Genomic DNA, 16,596 nt, shown 5'->3' with positions numbered 1-16,596 from the left:
CCTTTTGCTCTATTTTCACCTGTAAAGCAGGAGCTGGGTAGGCGGAGGTTTACCCTGATGCAGGTGTGCCGCAGCGGGCAGTGGAAGAATCCGCGAGTTTCTCTGTGAATTTCACATTACGTCATAGCGCACTCTTTGCTTGCTCGGAAGTTTAGGGGGTTTTTTTTCGCTGTAAAAAGAAGTTTTCTTCCCACGCACAACGGACACTAATGTTTTTGTCACTTTTTATGGAATCAAACTCAAAGTAAGGTCAGTACTTCCACGCTTTAAACGCTGCACGCTCATACTCTCTCTGCACTCGATATATTATCCATTGTTGATCTGCACACAGCTGTCACGAATGTCGCACTGGCTTACGTCACTGTCATGAGACATTCTCGCAAAAAAAATCACGGTTTTAGTAACGCAGTAACGCAGCGTTCCTACGTGAAAGTAACGGTAATCTAATTACCGTTTTTGCAATAGTAATCCCTTACTTTACTCGTTACTTGAAAAAAGTAATCGGATTACAGTAACGCGTTACTGCCCATCTCTGATTACTACTGGCTTGTGCTATAATTGACCCACAATACAATTCCCTTACTTTTAAAAAATACAGCCTATTGTGTACAAAGAAGCACATAGCTGATTGTGTTTACTTCACTTTGGAGATAACTGTAATACTCGTCATCCTTAGGAGGACCGGGTTAAGTGGCTTAGCGCAGCGCACTGGACAAAGAAAGCAAACTGGTTGTCCTTGAGATTGCACTCTGTGAGTGGTTTCCAGATGTAGAAGTAGGCATGTTAATCTGTGAGCATGTGATTAATATTGGAAACCAAGAAGAAAAAAAACCTTTTGCCACATGAAAACAAGGACTACCTTGGAATGGAAGACAATCCGGCAACTGAGAAACGTGATGAAATTGTCCCAATTCCACAATTTGGTTGATAAAGTAAAATTCACTGGAAGAAACCTTAAGTCACAGTTCATGTTTAATATATTTGGCTTAGTGTGCTTGAACGCGGGTTTTCAGCTTGTGCTTCACCCCCATCTAGAGACCCCAGAGTCTCGGTCTGCAGGCTGAAATAGACGTAAATGACTAAGCGAATGTCAAGTCAACCTTCAAAGTTATGTGGTTATTCAGAGAAATTAGCTTAACTAAACCATACCTTAGACATAACATACTGATAATCTGAAGTCTCCTTTGAAAGGGATTGGTATACACATTCATATTGCAAACCATTTAAAACCAACTGCTCACTATAAATATTTTTTTTCTTATCTCTGCAGCCCTGTCAAAATCTACAAATAAAATAGAAGATCAGCTATCATATTAGCTTCTCATTGCAATGAGATCATCACTGCACTAGTATCACTTGCGTTCCAGCAGTGATATCAGACTTCTAATATATGAGCCTTATAAATAGACTGTCCTTCCCCTACCGATCAATACGATCGACAGGAAGTGTTTAAATTTCAGAAGCTATCAAGCTATTGTTTGCCTCTTTACTATTTGATTACACTGCTTTAGCAATGCTATTTGGTCATATAATCAGTCATTGCATATAATTATTGGGGTTGTCTTGTCAAGATATCAGCTTTGACCTCTGGTCTATTATTTCCCATTACTTATATGAAATTGTGGCCTGAGATTGTTTGGTTTCCTGTCAGATTGCAGGTAATGTTGGCCCAAAGTGCATTAGATTTCAGGTTAAACTGTTCCCTTTATTTATACATTTAAAAGAGCTAACATGCAGAGAAGAGAAAGTTTCCCATCTGAACCATGAGCCATGAACCATGCATGTTTTGTCATGCACCATTACCATTGGAATAATCACAAGTCTGCGCTAATTACAGCTTTTTCAGGAAGATGACATATAAACCGATCCGATGGTTTGTAGCACAATTATATGACTATGTTTGTTAAATTTAAGCCACCTTATCAGAACTCTTATCACCAACACACATTTTGCGTGTCTTTTGTCTTTTTCTTGACATAATGAACTCCACAAAACGAGATAAAGATGCATACTTTGGAACAGGATATTCCTGTTAGCATACATGGTGTCATGCTCGGTTGACTACAAAGTGATTAAGTGAAGAATGAATAAAAAGGCCTCAAAAGAGCAGTTCACATTGTGTCTAATTTGAGTTTCAAAAATAGCTGGATAAAGCCATCAAAGAGGCTGGATTTACTATAAACGAAAGGTTTGATTTTGTTCCACGCATAATAAATGTGCAAATTTCACCCTGAGTTATTTGTGTTTATTTACATTTTTTTTTCATCTTTTTTTTCCAATGGTGTCCAAAAACCCAAAGTTACTTAAAATTGCTGGAGCATATTTGTATTTTGGCAGGTGCATGTTAAATATTTAAATCTGGGATTAGCCAAGCAAAACTTTGCTTACCGAGAAGACCCTCCAAATTATTTACTGTACATTCAGGCCTCAACGTGCAAGTTTCCATATCACTGCACCTGTCAAGGCCTCCACTAGAAAGCTGGTTCTCATGGTAATCTCTCAAGGTGTTTAAAGGAATAGTGAGTGATGTAGCCTTTGTCTGTGCCGATACACACAGACGGCTGCTTTGCCCAGTACCAGACCCTTTGAGGGGGTCATGGCAGATCAAAGGTGCTGGTCACAGCCATTAGGCCTGGCAGCCCGAACCCAACATGAAAAGCTTGTTTTGAAAAGAAGGGCAGAAGGAAAAAAACAACAGGGCCCTCTTCGTTTAAAAAGCAAGCAAACTGTGAAATAATTGAAAAGGTATGTCAATCAAGACCAGGAGCACAGCGGGAACTCCAAGATTCCCAGGCTCTGCTCTGGTCGAGCACTGAGCCATGGAGGGCGGCTCAAGGGGGCAACCCAAGAAATTAAAGACCTGGGAAAAGGAACAAAAAGAAGACAGGAGGAAAGGAGTAGAAAAATATCTTTTTTTGCTCCGTCTTTCACTCTTTTCTACTCTAAATTTGTGATGGAAGGAACTATTTTGCCACAGTTTGCATAGCCCTATTCAAAATGCTCGGTCATTAATAAGATCTTGTCTAGCTCTTCACCTCTCAGGTGAGTAACAAAGACTTGTAGGGGAGTAGGGTGGAGGGGCTCAGGAGGCTTCTGCCCCCACCACCATCTCATAACCAGCACCTTCATCCTGTACTCCCTCCTTCCTCTTCCCCCATACCATGAGTCTGACAAAAGGGAACGCTGTGAGTGTCTCTCTCTTTCCTTTCTGCTTTTTTTTCCAAGGTCAGAGAAGGCTTGAATGATCTGACGATGGGCTAACGTCCAAAAAATGGGGGACGGAAAGAAAAGAAAGAGTAAAAAGAGACTGAGTTAAAGACTTTTTCTATGCTTTTAAAAAAAACCCATGGAGAAGAAGTAAATGGCAAGTCCACAGTTGACTAGACATGTATAGTGCAGGATTTGCTTGTAATGGCAGCTTGAGCTTATTGACAGTCCCAGCCAAAACATGTCAAAGGTTAAGAGATCGTGCCAGTTGCAAGTGGGAAGCCAAAAGTGCCTTTTTCATCAGCTCAATGGGGCCATCAGTTGATACTTGTTTAGCAGAACGAGGCGAAGAAGTGACCTTCAGTTTCCAGTGCAACTCACTGACAAAGAGTTAATTTGTCTTCATTGTGTTTCTCCCTCTTCCATCAAGCTGGGATTTTGTTCAACATTTGAAGCAGATTTTTGAATAAGAAATTACTCACAACTATATATATTTATATATATCATTATCTCAAAGTATAGTGATCAATCAAAACAAGTCACTGCCTTACTGAATTTCAAAATGTTAGACACATCCAGAAACAGGGGCAATTTGTCAAACGGAATTTAATCTGATTTGCAGAGGCCGTATCCTCATGACTATCTAATTTTAGCAAACCGACTTCAATCAATACAACAGTTACAGATAAAAACGCGTAGTGCCTGTAAACCTATGTCAACATTATTCTTTCTGCGAGCGTAGAGCACTCCACCAAACTGACCTTTGGATTTCAGCAGTTAGAATAAGCTCTCTAATAGCTTGAAATACCTCACTCTGGTTTCTCAGGCTTTGAACACAATGGAGTGACTTTTCAAAGGGGGGACTGTGAGTTATATGGATCTAACTGGTCTTTATAGATGTGTGGTCAAGCGTCCAGAGCCCAAGTGATTCTTCTAGACAATGTGAAATCCCCATTCCATATCCTCAGATCTTTTGTGTCTACCGGCTACAACAATGAGTACGAATAAACTGAATAAAGTGTAGCGCATGAGACCTGGAGTAGGCCAGGAGAATATTTAAGGTGCTCCTTAATAAATTCCTTCTAGAGAATGCCCAAACCCATTGCAAGATCTATTAAAAGATGAGTTCTTCAATATATATAGTTTATTTTTTATGTCCCAACATTAAAATTCAATTCAACTTTATTTCGTAGCGGCAAATTGCCCCAAGGCCCTTTATAATTATGCTCCTTACCCATATTTGCTTTAAACCTGATATGTTAAACCTGAGCAAACGTAGCTCTTTACATTCAGGTCCCTGCATTGTCTCCGACGTGACAAACATGCTTCCATCACACCTACTGTGCCTGGAACTCAAGCCAGCAAATAACGACAATTACTTCTGGCACCACTTTCAGGCACCAGCGGTTTTCATTGGCCTGCGCTAATCCCCCATAAACCCTTGCAGTGCAACAATCACCAGCAGAGGCTCAGCTAATTGCTGATGAGTCCCTTGCACGCTCCAGGTGCCACCATAGCACACCCGGTGTTTGTAAACAGCACTCATAAAAAAGGAGGCTACCATCAAAGTGGCAATGTTTTCTTGGAGGATCAGAGACAATGAGGAATGATGCGGGTACAGCTGGGCAGCTGATACCTGGATGGACTTCTTGCCTGCAGCTTTGCACGAGCAGAGAGAGGATTTAATTTACGTGTTCCAGTCAGAGAAGAAAAACACTCAACAGGGGTTTGTGTTTGTGTACTTTACCCCCCGTCCTTTTTACTCTGTACTTCTTTGTATCACTGCATATAGACTATGACTTCACTTGGTAAACATGACTAGTGATGTTCAGGGCATAAAAATCCCTGATGTCAGATATTTCTGTGCTATACAAATACAGGCCATTTACCATTTCTGTGCCTAAAGTTTAAAGCTCTGCAGATGTTCTGTGTTAGAGCAGCAACATTAGTCTGATGGCACTGATAGCAGCCTGGGGGGGGGGGGGGGCAGTTAGTAGCATCATCTATATGCAATTTTGTATTGTGCTGTCATTTGTATATGATTACGCAGAGATGCTATCATTTTGTCTTTAATACTGAAATGCACAAATGTGCACAGACAGAAAGGTTTTGGTTACTATCAATGGTGAGGGTTGGTTGTTTCATATTGTGGCGGGTCAGGACTGTTTGGGTTTTGTTTGACAGCTACGTTCTGTTGTTCCAGGCGGCAGCGTTACGGTTGCCATGGTTACAGGATGACTCTCTCTCTCTGTGTGTTTCCTGGGTGAGAGAGCGCCTGTTGTTGTTGTGCTAAGCTAATAGGCAGAATGCTACAGGTATAGCTCTAAAGAATGTAGCATCATAGGCAGTGTAGTCCGTGCTGCAGGGAGAATGGACTGTCATACCCGTTATGTGTCTGTGAGCGAGGGAGGGAGAAAACGGAAAAGTACGAGCTGTCATCGAGCAAAAACGGGAGCTGGAAGCATGTAAATATAATAATAACCACTGCAGCCAAGAAGAGAGCCTGACGAGCCCAGTTGTAAGTAAGCTATTAAGACTCGACTGTACACCGTGTTCGTGTTTTCCTCCAAAAACAATAAGTTCTGTTGGAGCAGCCTTTCAACGCCTCTCTCTGTCTCTCGCTAGCAAAGTTGACCCAGACAACAAAGTAAAGCTAGTTTTCGGCTACGAGCCCGACACAGAACCCACCGTATTAGCCAGAGGTCCCTTTACTACGGTTCGGAGCCGCGGACCTTCAGTAACAGTAATAAATCACACAGCAATAGTACATTCATGTAGTTATAAACAGCATGATAATATATTAAGTAATCCAAAGTATTCAGAATACATTACTCTCATTGAGTAATGTAACGGAATACGTTACAGAATACATTTTGGGGCATGTATTCTGTATTCTGTAATGGAATACATTTTAAAAGTAACCTTCCCAACACTGCTTAGTACAAATTAGATCCAAAAATTTCAAATTTGGATACTTCACTCCAACATTCCTATTGGAACTGAATTTCAGTCAGGTTCTTGGGTAATTTGGCGTACCTCAGCTTTTTCCTGACTTCTTGACAGACACCTTCCATTGAGACCATTTCTGATGAACCTTCAGTAAACAGTAGATGGATCAACTGAAGAGCCAGATGCATCTCTTAGGCCATATCTCAGGTCTTTGCTAGATTTATTTTTTCCTGTTTCATAAGCACATGACTTTCAGATACAGTTCATCTGATAGTTTTATAAGGCCTAACATTCATTTATTGTCCTCAGTTTGTTTTTTTTTTATTTTTTATTTGTCTAGTTTCCTCAAATCTTTTAAGAATGCAATGCACACCATGGTGAAATCTATCAAGTTTTAGACTAATAGCTGTTTAGCAAAACTTGTTGGTGCAAAAATACTATTTTATGTCTGTCAAACTGTAAATACAAATACAGAAATGAGATCAAATAATGTTTTTGACAGGCTCCTAGTAACAGAGTGGCTAAAGATATCAGTTACAAACGGTTCTATGCTAAGTTGTCAATTATGTATAGACAAAACACTGGATAATATGGAGCCTTTTTTAATGTTTGAAATATTCATAGGCCAGTGTTAGGTAGATTAATGAATAAAATAATTCCCATGAAAATGGTCAAATACGAGGACTGTATGAAAATGAGTGAAAAAGCAGTGAACAACATTGAAAGACTCTTAGAAAGCATGGAGAACTATTAAACAAGACGATTAGTCTTGGGTTCGCTCGCCTCCTTGAGAAAAAAATTGGCTTCTTGGAAACAAAATATAATGAAATTATGGGTGGCTCAAGAATTTTTCATATTAGTTTATGTTTACAAAGAAGTATAGTTCCTTTATTAGTGAGCAATATAGGTAGAGGTATACTAAGCAGGAACGAAAGGTCTGAAAAATCAAGGAGATGCATTATTATTATTATTTATACAACTCATATTATTCAGTCTAAATGTTAAGATTAGCATTTGCACTTAGTATTTGAACCGTCCTGTACAAATAACTGCACAAATAAACAGACTTTAAAAACACACTACAGTGCAGCACCTGCAAATCCACTGTTATTCTGTTATTTGCATTTCTTTTTCATCAGAACTATTCAGGAACTTGCCCTGTACAAGACTTGTGGTTCTACCAAAACAGAAGGGGATTGGTCAGTTGGGAGACCTGTGGCCCACTGCTGCTTTTATGACTCATCGCCATCACTCATTTCCTACCAGCTTGCCTCATGCAGAACGTCAGCACCTTGATCTAGTGTTGTGTATACCCACTTCTGTCCAAAGCTAAGAAATCTTTCTTTTTCTTACAAATATCCAACTGTGGCCTTTTAGCAACAGAAAAGAAAGCATCTTTTCTGCTTCTCTGGTTTACAAGGCATAAGAAAAATTGAGATTTGCACCCAACAAACCAAGACATCAAAGTGCTTTTGAGATTATTTGCAGGTAAAGTAAGGAAGAAAAATCAAAAGAAGCATTAATCGCTATTAATTAGCTCCTATTAAGGATGCTGTGGTACGACAGGACATCTCTAAAAACAACTAGGTAGAAACCTTCACCTTGGAGGTTTCGCAGGGTGACATAAGTTACCAGAGACAGTAAACAACAGCAGCATGACCAAAGCATGATTGCGAGGGCTGCTTCTGGAGAGTTGCATGGATGCAATTCGGCAGGATGATTATGTTCGCATTTAAGTATGACTGATAGTAGGGCTGCAATGATTCATCAAGTGATTCAAATAACTCAATGAGAGAAAAGAAGAGTATGAATAGGATAGGAAATAAATATGAAAATTAAAATGAAGGGTAAATTTAACTAGGAAGGAATAAAATAAAATCTAAAAATTAAAGTTAAAAATAAAATAACTGTACAACAAAATACACAATACACAAATACACAGTATAGAAATATATAAGAATATATGAAGAAATATAGAACAATAACAGCAGCTGTACAAGTACTAAATGGTAATTGTTACGTTCCCCTGAGGGGTCTAGGCGGTGAAGGGGAAGTAAAAGGAGACAAGAAGACATGAGGGTTAAATTAAAGAGTTTTATTAAAGTAGCTCAACTAAAGGAGACGGACAAGCCGCTATCACCATTTAAGAAAACAAACAAAACTCAGGCGTTGGTCAGTAAAGTCACACGTAAGCCAAAAAGAAAGAGCAGCTCACTAGCTGCAAACCACAATAACACAGCTCACTAGCTGTAACCACTCACATGGCACTCTGGCCCAGAGCTCACCTTTCCCTGGGATTAAATACTTTTACTTACTGACGAGAGTCAGCTGTGTAAAAGGGAAAGGTGGCACCTCAGGCAGAAGCGATTGAAGGACACTCCCACACAGGCACCTTCAGGAGGAGGCCCTGCTAGGGCCGTAACAGTAATGAAGAAATATAATGTCCAGAGTTGTGCAATCCACATGTGTAAGTGTCTTGTGCAGTGCAAATATGCTCAAAGTGATTTATTTAAGTGACTTGTGATAAAGTGATTCGATTTGATGACCACGCAGTGTAGTTGTGCAGTGGCCACTAGTGTAAACAAATGTCCAGAATGTCCAGTGTGTGTGTAAAAACCATATGTGTGGGTCAATACTATGTGGTGGTGTGATTGAGAGACCGTATCGCCTGGGGAAGAAGCTCCTCCTCAGTCTCTCTGTGTTGGTCTTCGGGGAGCGGAATCGCTTTCCTGACCTCAACAGAGAGAACGGTCCGTTGTTGGGATGGCTGAGGTCCTTCACAATCTTCCTGGCCTTGGTCCAGCACCGCCTGCTGTAGACTGAGTGCAGGTCAGGGAGCTCGGAGCGGATGGTGCGGATCAGCTGATCGCACAACCCTCTGTAGAGCTCGTCTGTCCTGCGTGGTGCTGTTCCCGAACCAGGTTGAGATGTTTCCCGTCAGGATGCTCAATATGGTGCAGGAGTAAAAGTTCCTGAGCACCTTGGAGGGCAAGTCTCTCAAGCGTCTGAGGTGATCTGATAGGATTGCAATTTTTTGTGAGACTGGACTCTGAAATCCATGTGTTGTAGATTGGCTATAATCTAATCTTTTATAAACAACCATCTCCCTCTGGATGCAGTTAATAGTTTAATATTACTAGTTTCTTTTTTTTCCTTTTTCTTTTAAACATACATTTTGAAATGAAACCTTTATGAGTGTCCTGGACTCTCTCTCCTCAGAGCATATGGCTGTCTGATAAACTAATCACTAATGATAGAATGACTTTTGATGGAAGAAGCTCCCAAATCTGGATCTTTCTAACCTTGCTCCTTGTTCTCCTTTTATTTTCCAGGCCTGATGGAAATCCGATCTGTCAGCGTGGGAGTTGTTGCCATCAAATCTGTCAGCACCGGGCTGTACTTAGCTATGTCCAAGAAAGGCACGCTCTTTGGATCGGTGCGTATACAACCTGGCAACATTTTTCTGGAGGTCAAGACTTCTGGACAGGGAAGGAAAGTTGTTGGGGTTGCAGGATATATATGAGTCCCAAATGAATGCCACCCTATGTTTGATGTTCCCGAAGAGAGGGAAAATTTCTGAGAAATCTTCTGATGGAAAGTTCAGAGAGATGTCAGACTGTTATAATCAATCATGGCTGTACACCTGCGCCTTGTCTGACTATACAGAAGCTTGAGCTGGCTTGCTCCACCATCAAAACAGACAGCAGAAAAAAGAAACCTAAGCAGCAATGACAAATAGCCAGCTGGGTTCATGTAAGTCCTTGCGTGCCATCTGCCAATTGTTGTTTTGCAAAGCAGCTTTCAAAAGTAATCACCACTCATTGTTAAACTCAAGCACAGTTCAGAGCTGAGGTGTGTGGTGTCTAGCTCGTGCACTTAAAGCTTGAAGACGAAAACATCAGGGATGAGTGATAAGACAAGTGCCTCCGACCATCTAACACACAAAATAGGACATAAATAGACCCGATGGAGGACTTTACGAAATGGCAGATGAATCACGGCATGCTCACTTTATCCCGATGCTATCACAGAGAAGGCCTCGTTACAGGAGCCTGATAACAATCTGGAAAAGGGAATGCAGCAGAGCCTCTTGTAAATGCGACATCTTTTGAGACCCTTACTGATAAGAAGCTGTAACCACCCGTGGAAAAGTGGCTTTGCTGAAGGTTGAATTTTTAAGTGCCTTAAAGAAAAAAACGTTGTTTTATTGTTATAATGTGATTAATCTGAGAACACTCAAGGTTCAGTTAACCCAAATCACAAATAAAGACAAACACCAGCCACCCGCTTCGTCACGCTCACGTCTTTTCGCACTTGTAAGTGTTTTAAGCTCTCGTGTCTAAGGTTTCAATTCGACGTAAGCGAACAGAAATGAATATGTCCTTCCAATAATAATGTCCCAGTTAACCAAGATATTTCACAGAACTCACCATCATGTGTCTCTGTCAAAGATCACTTTTTAGAAAATGGTCCCAAAGAAAATGAAAATGTCAGGTGTAAACATATCTCAAATAACCAGAATATTGTTTCTGGATTGCAAAGCCTGTTCCTATCCTCTAAAATAAACTGCGCATAAATGATGGAAAAGATATTTAAGAGGTGAATGTCTTCTAAAGGGTGAGGATTGGGAAATTCTTTTCAAATTTGGGTTAACCAACCCTTTAATTCTTACTTCCACTGCCTGAGAAAAACAACCCGGATCACTACAGTGGATAAACTCACTGTATATACTGCAAACACCTGGAAATCTTTTACTACAGCAACTGTCATTAACCTTTGTGCACTCGAAAGCTGGCCTTGTACAGAGAAGGAACAGCAGTCAGCTGTTAGCAGTAGGTTAATTGCTCACACCCTCTTTAATGTCTCTTCTCTTTCTTCCTGCAATCACAGGTGAAGTACAACCCGAGCTGCAAGTTTAAAGAGCGCATTGAGGAGAACGGCTACAATACATATGCATCGCTTCGCTGGAAACACAGCGGCAGGCAAATGTTTGTTTCGCTGAATGGGCGCGGTAAACCGAGGCGGGGTCACAAGGCTAGACGTAGACACCCATCTACTCATTTCCTGCCTATGCTCCCCTCGTAGCAGTCCAAGTCTGAACTCTGACCAACAACTGGATGGCTCACCTCCTTCCGAGGACTAGTGTTGATGTGGCTGTGACACAATGTGTATTTTTATTACTCCATCCTCTTGTCACATAAATGTACATTTGCTGAGGTCTGTAACATTTGTAGAGGTAGTATAATATCTACTCTTAAGTTATTTTCTGCATTTTCTAATGATGTTCAGTAATACGGCACAATACAGTAGAACTACGTTACGTTCAGACATCTGTCTTGCCACCAAACCACATGTGTTTGTAGCGCACGTTTGAGGTGAGAGGACAGAAGGGGAGATAGCGAGACAGGGGCTTCCAAATGATAAAATTTGGATTTGTGAAGAAAACACATCACTATTAAAAAAGAGACCCTTATAAGTCAGTGGGCAGGATCAAATTCTACTATTAAAAACATCTGCACAGTAGCTCTGTTCCAACAGCTTGGCTTCATTTTGCTGTATATTTAGACTCAAAAAAAGCACATGTGAATTTATCATTACATTGCATCATGTGCAGGTCTACCTGAAAAGACTTTTTTTTATGTATTCGCACTGCATCCGGCACTGTTTTCAATGCAGCGTGTGAAATAGCATTTTTGTAAGGCTAAGTATGGCTACATTTATGCAACAAACCCTGACAAGGATTAGTGGAAGAGAACTGACAGATGGATATGCAATATAGAAATGTTTTTTTTTAAATAGGGATAAATTATCATAATGAATGGGTTAATAAACGCAATGAGAAAACTCCAAAGAATCCAAAAAAAAGGGGAACCTCTACTCAGCAAAGTCCATGGTACAAATTTTATACATGTTCACTGTTGCTTGGGAAAAAACTGACACCACTAGAAAAAAGATAATGACGTGCAGTTGAATTGTACTGACTCAAACACAACGATAGTTGTACTGTTCTGTGTGTATATGTTGATATATGTCAAGAACACGACAGGAACTAAGCTAACTACTGGGATAACATGCTGGATTTCTTGACATGCCCTTTCGACGTCTGTGCATGCTTCTGTCACTCTGCTTCTCTCATCCAACCTACAGTTAGTAGATTAGAAATCAGATAACAGAGAACTTTAATTTTTTAATTTTGGTCTTTAATTCTGTCGTGAAATCGCTGACATCTGCTTCAACTCATTTAACGCTTTCTAGCAGCAGTAGGCAAACAGCGCGTTGCATAGCAGCAGCTTCGTTAATTTTGTACGCCGTAGTAAATGGTTTTTACAGTCTGCTTCTTTCAAGTCTTTCTAACGTTTTCTCGACAACAAGGCTAATAGAACATTTAATATATTTAAAACTTTTATACTCTTTAACTGTTTGAAGTTGATGTTTATTGTTATTGTTGACTTTTTTTGTTGGATTGTAGTCCTACTGTTTAAAATAAGGGGAAAAAATAATAATATTCAGTCCATATTCAGCTCAATTTGTATTACTACTGGATGTTGGTACATTTGTGATCCATTTATCATAAGCGGTTTTCCACAATAGAAATTAAAAGCCGTGTGTGTATATATATATAACAACAGATTCTCAGAACAAACAGTCCCTGGATCCATTTCAGTTGAGTAAAGTAATTTGAGTGCCTTGGTTCATGGTAATCTTCAATAAAGAAAAATGTGGATACGTCAGCAGTCACGGCTCACGTGCTTACAAGCCTTATTTAAATCGTTTTTTTTTAGTCACGAAGAGCCACAATGGCATTTTTATCTGCTATGGCGCTGATTGTTAAGAGTTGGTAACATCTCCATCACAGCACTTCGACATAATCCCCCTCTCATCATAATCATGAAGAAACTCACAGCGGGAGAGGCGTTGATGTGGAGGACCTCCCCGTGTCTAATGAAAGCTCCGCGGTTATGAACTATGCAGCCGAGCATCAAGATCATTTACACACAGACGAGACCTTCGGTGGCACAGGAGGCCACTCGGTCTTTTCAGTGAACAGAAAGGAGAGTCGGGCATGAATAGTGGGTGTTTGGGGTGAATAAAGGCCAACCTTTCAGCCTGTCATAATGTGAGATTACTGTGACGGGGTACATGTCTGGTCAGAATGGCGTGAAGTCACACTGTAGTTCAGCTCTGACGGTCTGGGCGCGACGCAGAATATCGGTATGGGGGGTCTGGCAGTGCTGTTGCCATGTAAATGTCTTTGTCCTCTGCTGTGCACACCAGAGGTGCATTTATATTTTTTAGAAGTAAACAATATTTGCAATTCGTGGTGATGTTGGTAAAACTTTCACTTAAAAGAAAGTTACCTTGACTCTGGAGAGTACTAGATGAACTTTTTACTCCATTTCTAGTCTGTTCTCAGATTATCTAACTGTCTGCTGACATAAACTTTAGAAAGTAAATAAGAGGAGGGTCATGAATGTTAATAAGCTATTGAAGCTTTATTAATATGCTATTATACTTAGAAAAAACAGGGTTGCACAGGACAGAGAAATCCCATTTTCTGACTGATCTCCTGATTGACTCGCTTCTTTGTCAGTGTCCTCCATCTCCTGCGCTCTACCTCTCCTCTTTCTTCCTTAAACCGTCCAAGAATCTCTTTCTCCTTGGCCTGAGGGTGCGACTGGCTGTTGGTGCCAGTTCCACGGACAGCAAATGGGAGCTGTAATTATCATTGCTCCACCACTGTCCTGTCAGCGTGCTCGCCAGCAAAACAAGAGGGGAGCCTTTGGAAGTCCCGATCAAAAGCTTTGGCCTTTGATCATGAAGCAAAAGGAAAAACCTAAACACTGTGCAAAATCAACAAGGAATGTCCCAAAGAGAAAGACCTCAGGAGAATGCAAATGACAGCCATCCAGAACACATCCTCGGCTCCTCCTCTGCAGTGACGTGCTGATGTCACTAACACAGGTGTTTGGGCTGTGTTTGATCTAACCCGCATAAGCAAGAGGACTGAGGGAGTGAGTCACGCACTGATGTTGTTGCACAAGTATCTAAAGACAGCACATGGTAAGCTGCACAGCAGGTAATGTGTTCATGTTTTTGGAAAGGCCTCAGAAGGTTCACATTTTGAGTTTGATGGAAATATCTGTATACTTATATCATGGTAGGGTATGTCTTCACATCAGGAAAAACATAACAAATAGATGGGATTCTGCATGACCCAACACAATTAATGTTCATAGAGAAGGTAACTTTGTAGGCAACAAAATAAATTTGCAGCTGACTGACAGAAAAAAGTAATAATAGAAGCCCATTTTGAGGGCCTCAGCCAAAATCTACAGGGGCACAAGTCATGCTGCTTCAGCGACAACAAACCACAGCCTCTAGAACCTTTGAAACCCTGTGTGGTCATTTTCTCTCACAGCGACTGAAAAGAACTGTGGTGGGTGGGAAAGAGAAAAAAAAAAAGAGCCCTTCTTAATACCAATCTTATGTATGTAGACGAAAATGGGAGAAGTGGGAGGGGTTGGGGGGTGGCAGACAGACTAAGGCACAATTTTAAAGCGCTTATTGAATTGCCATTACAGCTCCTGAGACTAATTGTGGCTGTTGTGTGTCTCTCGGTGGCCTAGGGGGCTCTGGAGTGGCCCTGTATGCTCTTACTCAGTGGGGTTTTCAAACCGAGTGGCCCTGAAAGAGAACAGGACCACCGTAGATCAATGGCAAACCTTTCACTCTTTCACAGGCCCTCACTAATCCTTCTCATTTGTCTGCCATTTGTTGAGGCACATTCACAGCTCCCTGAATTTAGGATTAGGGCTTGTTTTGTTACAAAAACAGCCCAAGTTATAAAGCTGAATAGATGGACTGAAGGGTGGACGACAGATGAGCGTGCATGTGAGTTTTTGAACATGTTTGCATGTGTGTATGGTTATTATGTATACACTGTTTGTATGAACAAATTTATGAGATCACAGCGCCTATTCATCTATATGCACGTGATTTGTGGCCACGACACACACGTAAAAATATACGGACATTTCAAGGTGAATTCTAGCATAAAAGATCAATAAAGAGATGTAAAGGGGCAGAAATAGAGAAAGTGTATAGATAGATAGCTAGCAGAGATCAGCACTCTTTGACAGCTGCAGTTGGTCCTTCCATTTTTAACCAGCTCACATCTGCACAATACGTATATGTGAAAATCCTCCTTCACCCAAAATTTCAGCACTCTGGAAATACTAAATATGTCGCAGTGCTGCTGTTGCTGTTATCTCTAAGACAGGACGTGGAAAACTTTTTGCATATTTCTGCAAAGGCCTTTTGCTCTTTTCAAAATGCTAATTCAGTTTTGTATACATGTTTCTCAATGTAGTACTTTAGGTATGAGTGCATGGATTAGCAATGCACATATCTGTAAATACATCTATATTAGTATCTGCATCTCTCTCTCTCTTGCTGTGTACATGTGTAGTCCCATTTATTTGCACAAAGAGAGAGCAAAGACAGAGTTCTCTGTCCTGAATCACCTTTTGGAAATAAACATTTCATAAAAAGGAGGAAAAGCAAGAACAAATTGATTCATCACACACAAATACCTGCAAAGGAAATACAGTTTCATTAAAGCTGCTGCAATTCCCTTTGAACTTCAGAGTTTTTCTCCATTGTGTTCTGTTTGAACCTGAGAGTGTGCTTTGACAGACTTGGCAGTCTGCTACGCGACTATCAGACTGAGGCCTTCTCATCACTGACTGGATTAGTGTTCATGTTTGAAGCCACTTAGTAGACTTTAGACAGGGCTGCTGAGTGGCATATGCGCCACATTTCCCCTTAAGCCCTGCCATGCCATCCAAAGGTATGTGGTGCTGACTGGCCAAACGCCATGTCAGGCATTCTTTGAATATCTGCAGCCCTGCCAGACACCAGGGGATGTTGTGAGGAGATGGATGGAAAGACGATTGTGTGACAGCAGAGTTGATCCCTGTAAAAGAACATATTAAAGGCTAGAAATACCAGTAACAGTAGTGATTTCTTGCTGAGAGCTACACAGAAGTGACAACAACACTTTGCCACACATTCAGTGAGGGGGTCAGGTGGCTCTGTTTTGCTCTAAAGGACATTTCTCATATGTTTTGGGTTCACTGTTCCCCTTGAAAGGAAATGTCGCTGCATATCACTACAAACTTTTTCGGGGTTATCAACATTTGCCTATGATGAAATAGCTCCATCCTGTTGGGAGTAATATCTTTCTGGATAATAGTTCCACCATCCATGGGGCAAATGGGGGTCACAGATTTTTTTAGGTGACTATAAAAATAACATAAATTATGCACAGGCAGCAGTCTGAGCAAGACAAGTTGTTCCCAAGCCAGCTGAGAGATATGATCTCTGCAGCAAGTCTTGGGTCTTCCCTGGGGCCTGCTCCCAGTAGCACATGCCCGAAAC

General features: G+C 40.9%; 1 protein-coding gene across 1 annotated transcript in view; it reads left to right on the top strand.

The window, feature by feature from the left end:
• Positions 1-11,945, top strand: part of fgf22 (fibroblast growth factor 22) — a 29,162-nt gene extending 17,217 nt beyond the window's left edge. The window contains exons 2-3 of the mRNA XM_087836575.1: positions 9,489-9,592; positions 11,047-11,945. Coding sequence (XP_087692701.1) covers positions 9,489-9,592; positions 11,047-11,241 — 299 coding nt within the window. The 3' untranslated portion in view covers positions 11,242-11,945. The remainder of the gene's footprint in view (positions 1-9,488; positions 9,593-11,046) is intronic.
• Positions 11,946-16,596: the final 4,651 nt, after the last annotated feature.

This window comes from Neolamprologus brichardi, chromosome 23 (assembly GCF_056152115.1).
Source record: "Neolamprologus brichardi isolate AB-2024 chromosome 23, ASM5615211v1, whole genome shotgun sequence".
Lineage (NCBI taxonomy): Eukaryota > Metazoa > Chordata > Actinopteri > Cichliformes > Cichlidae > Neolamprologus > Neolamprologus brichardi.
The sequence above is the reverse complement of the archived record's forward strand: the minus strand, read 5'-3'. Positions and strand labels throughout refer to the sequence as shown.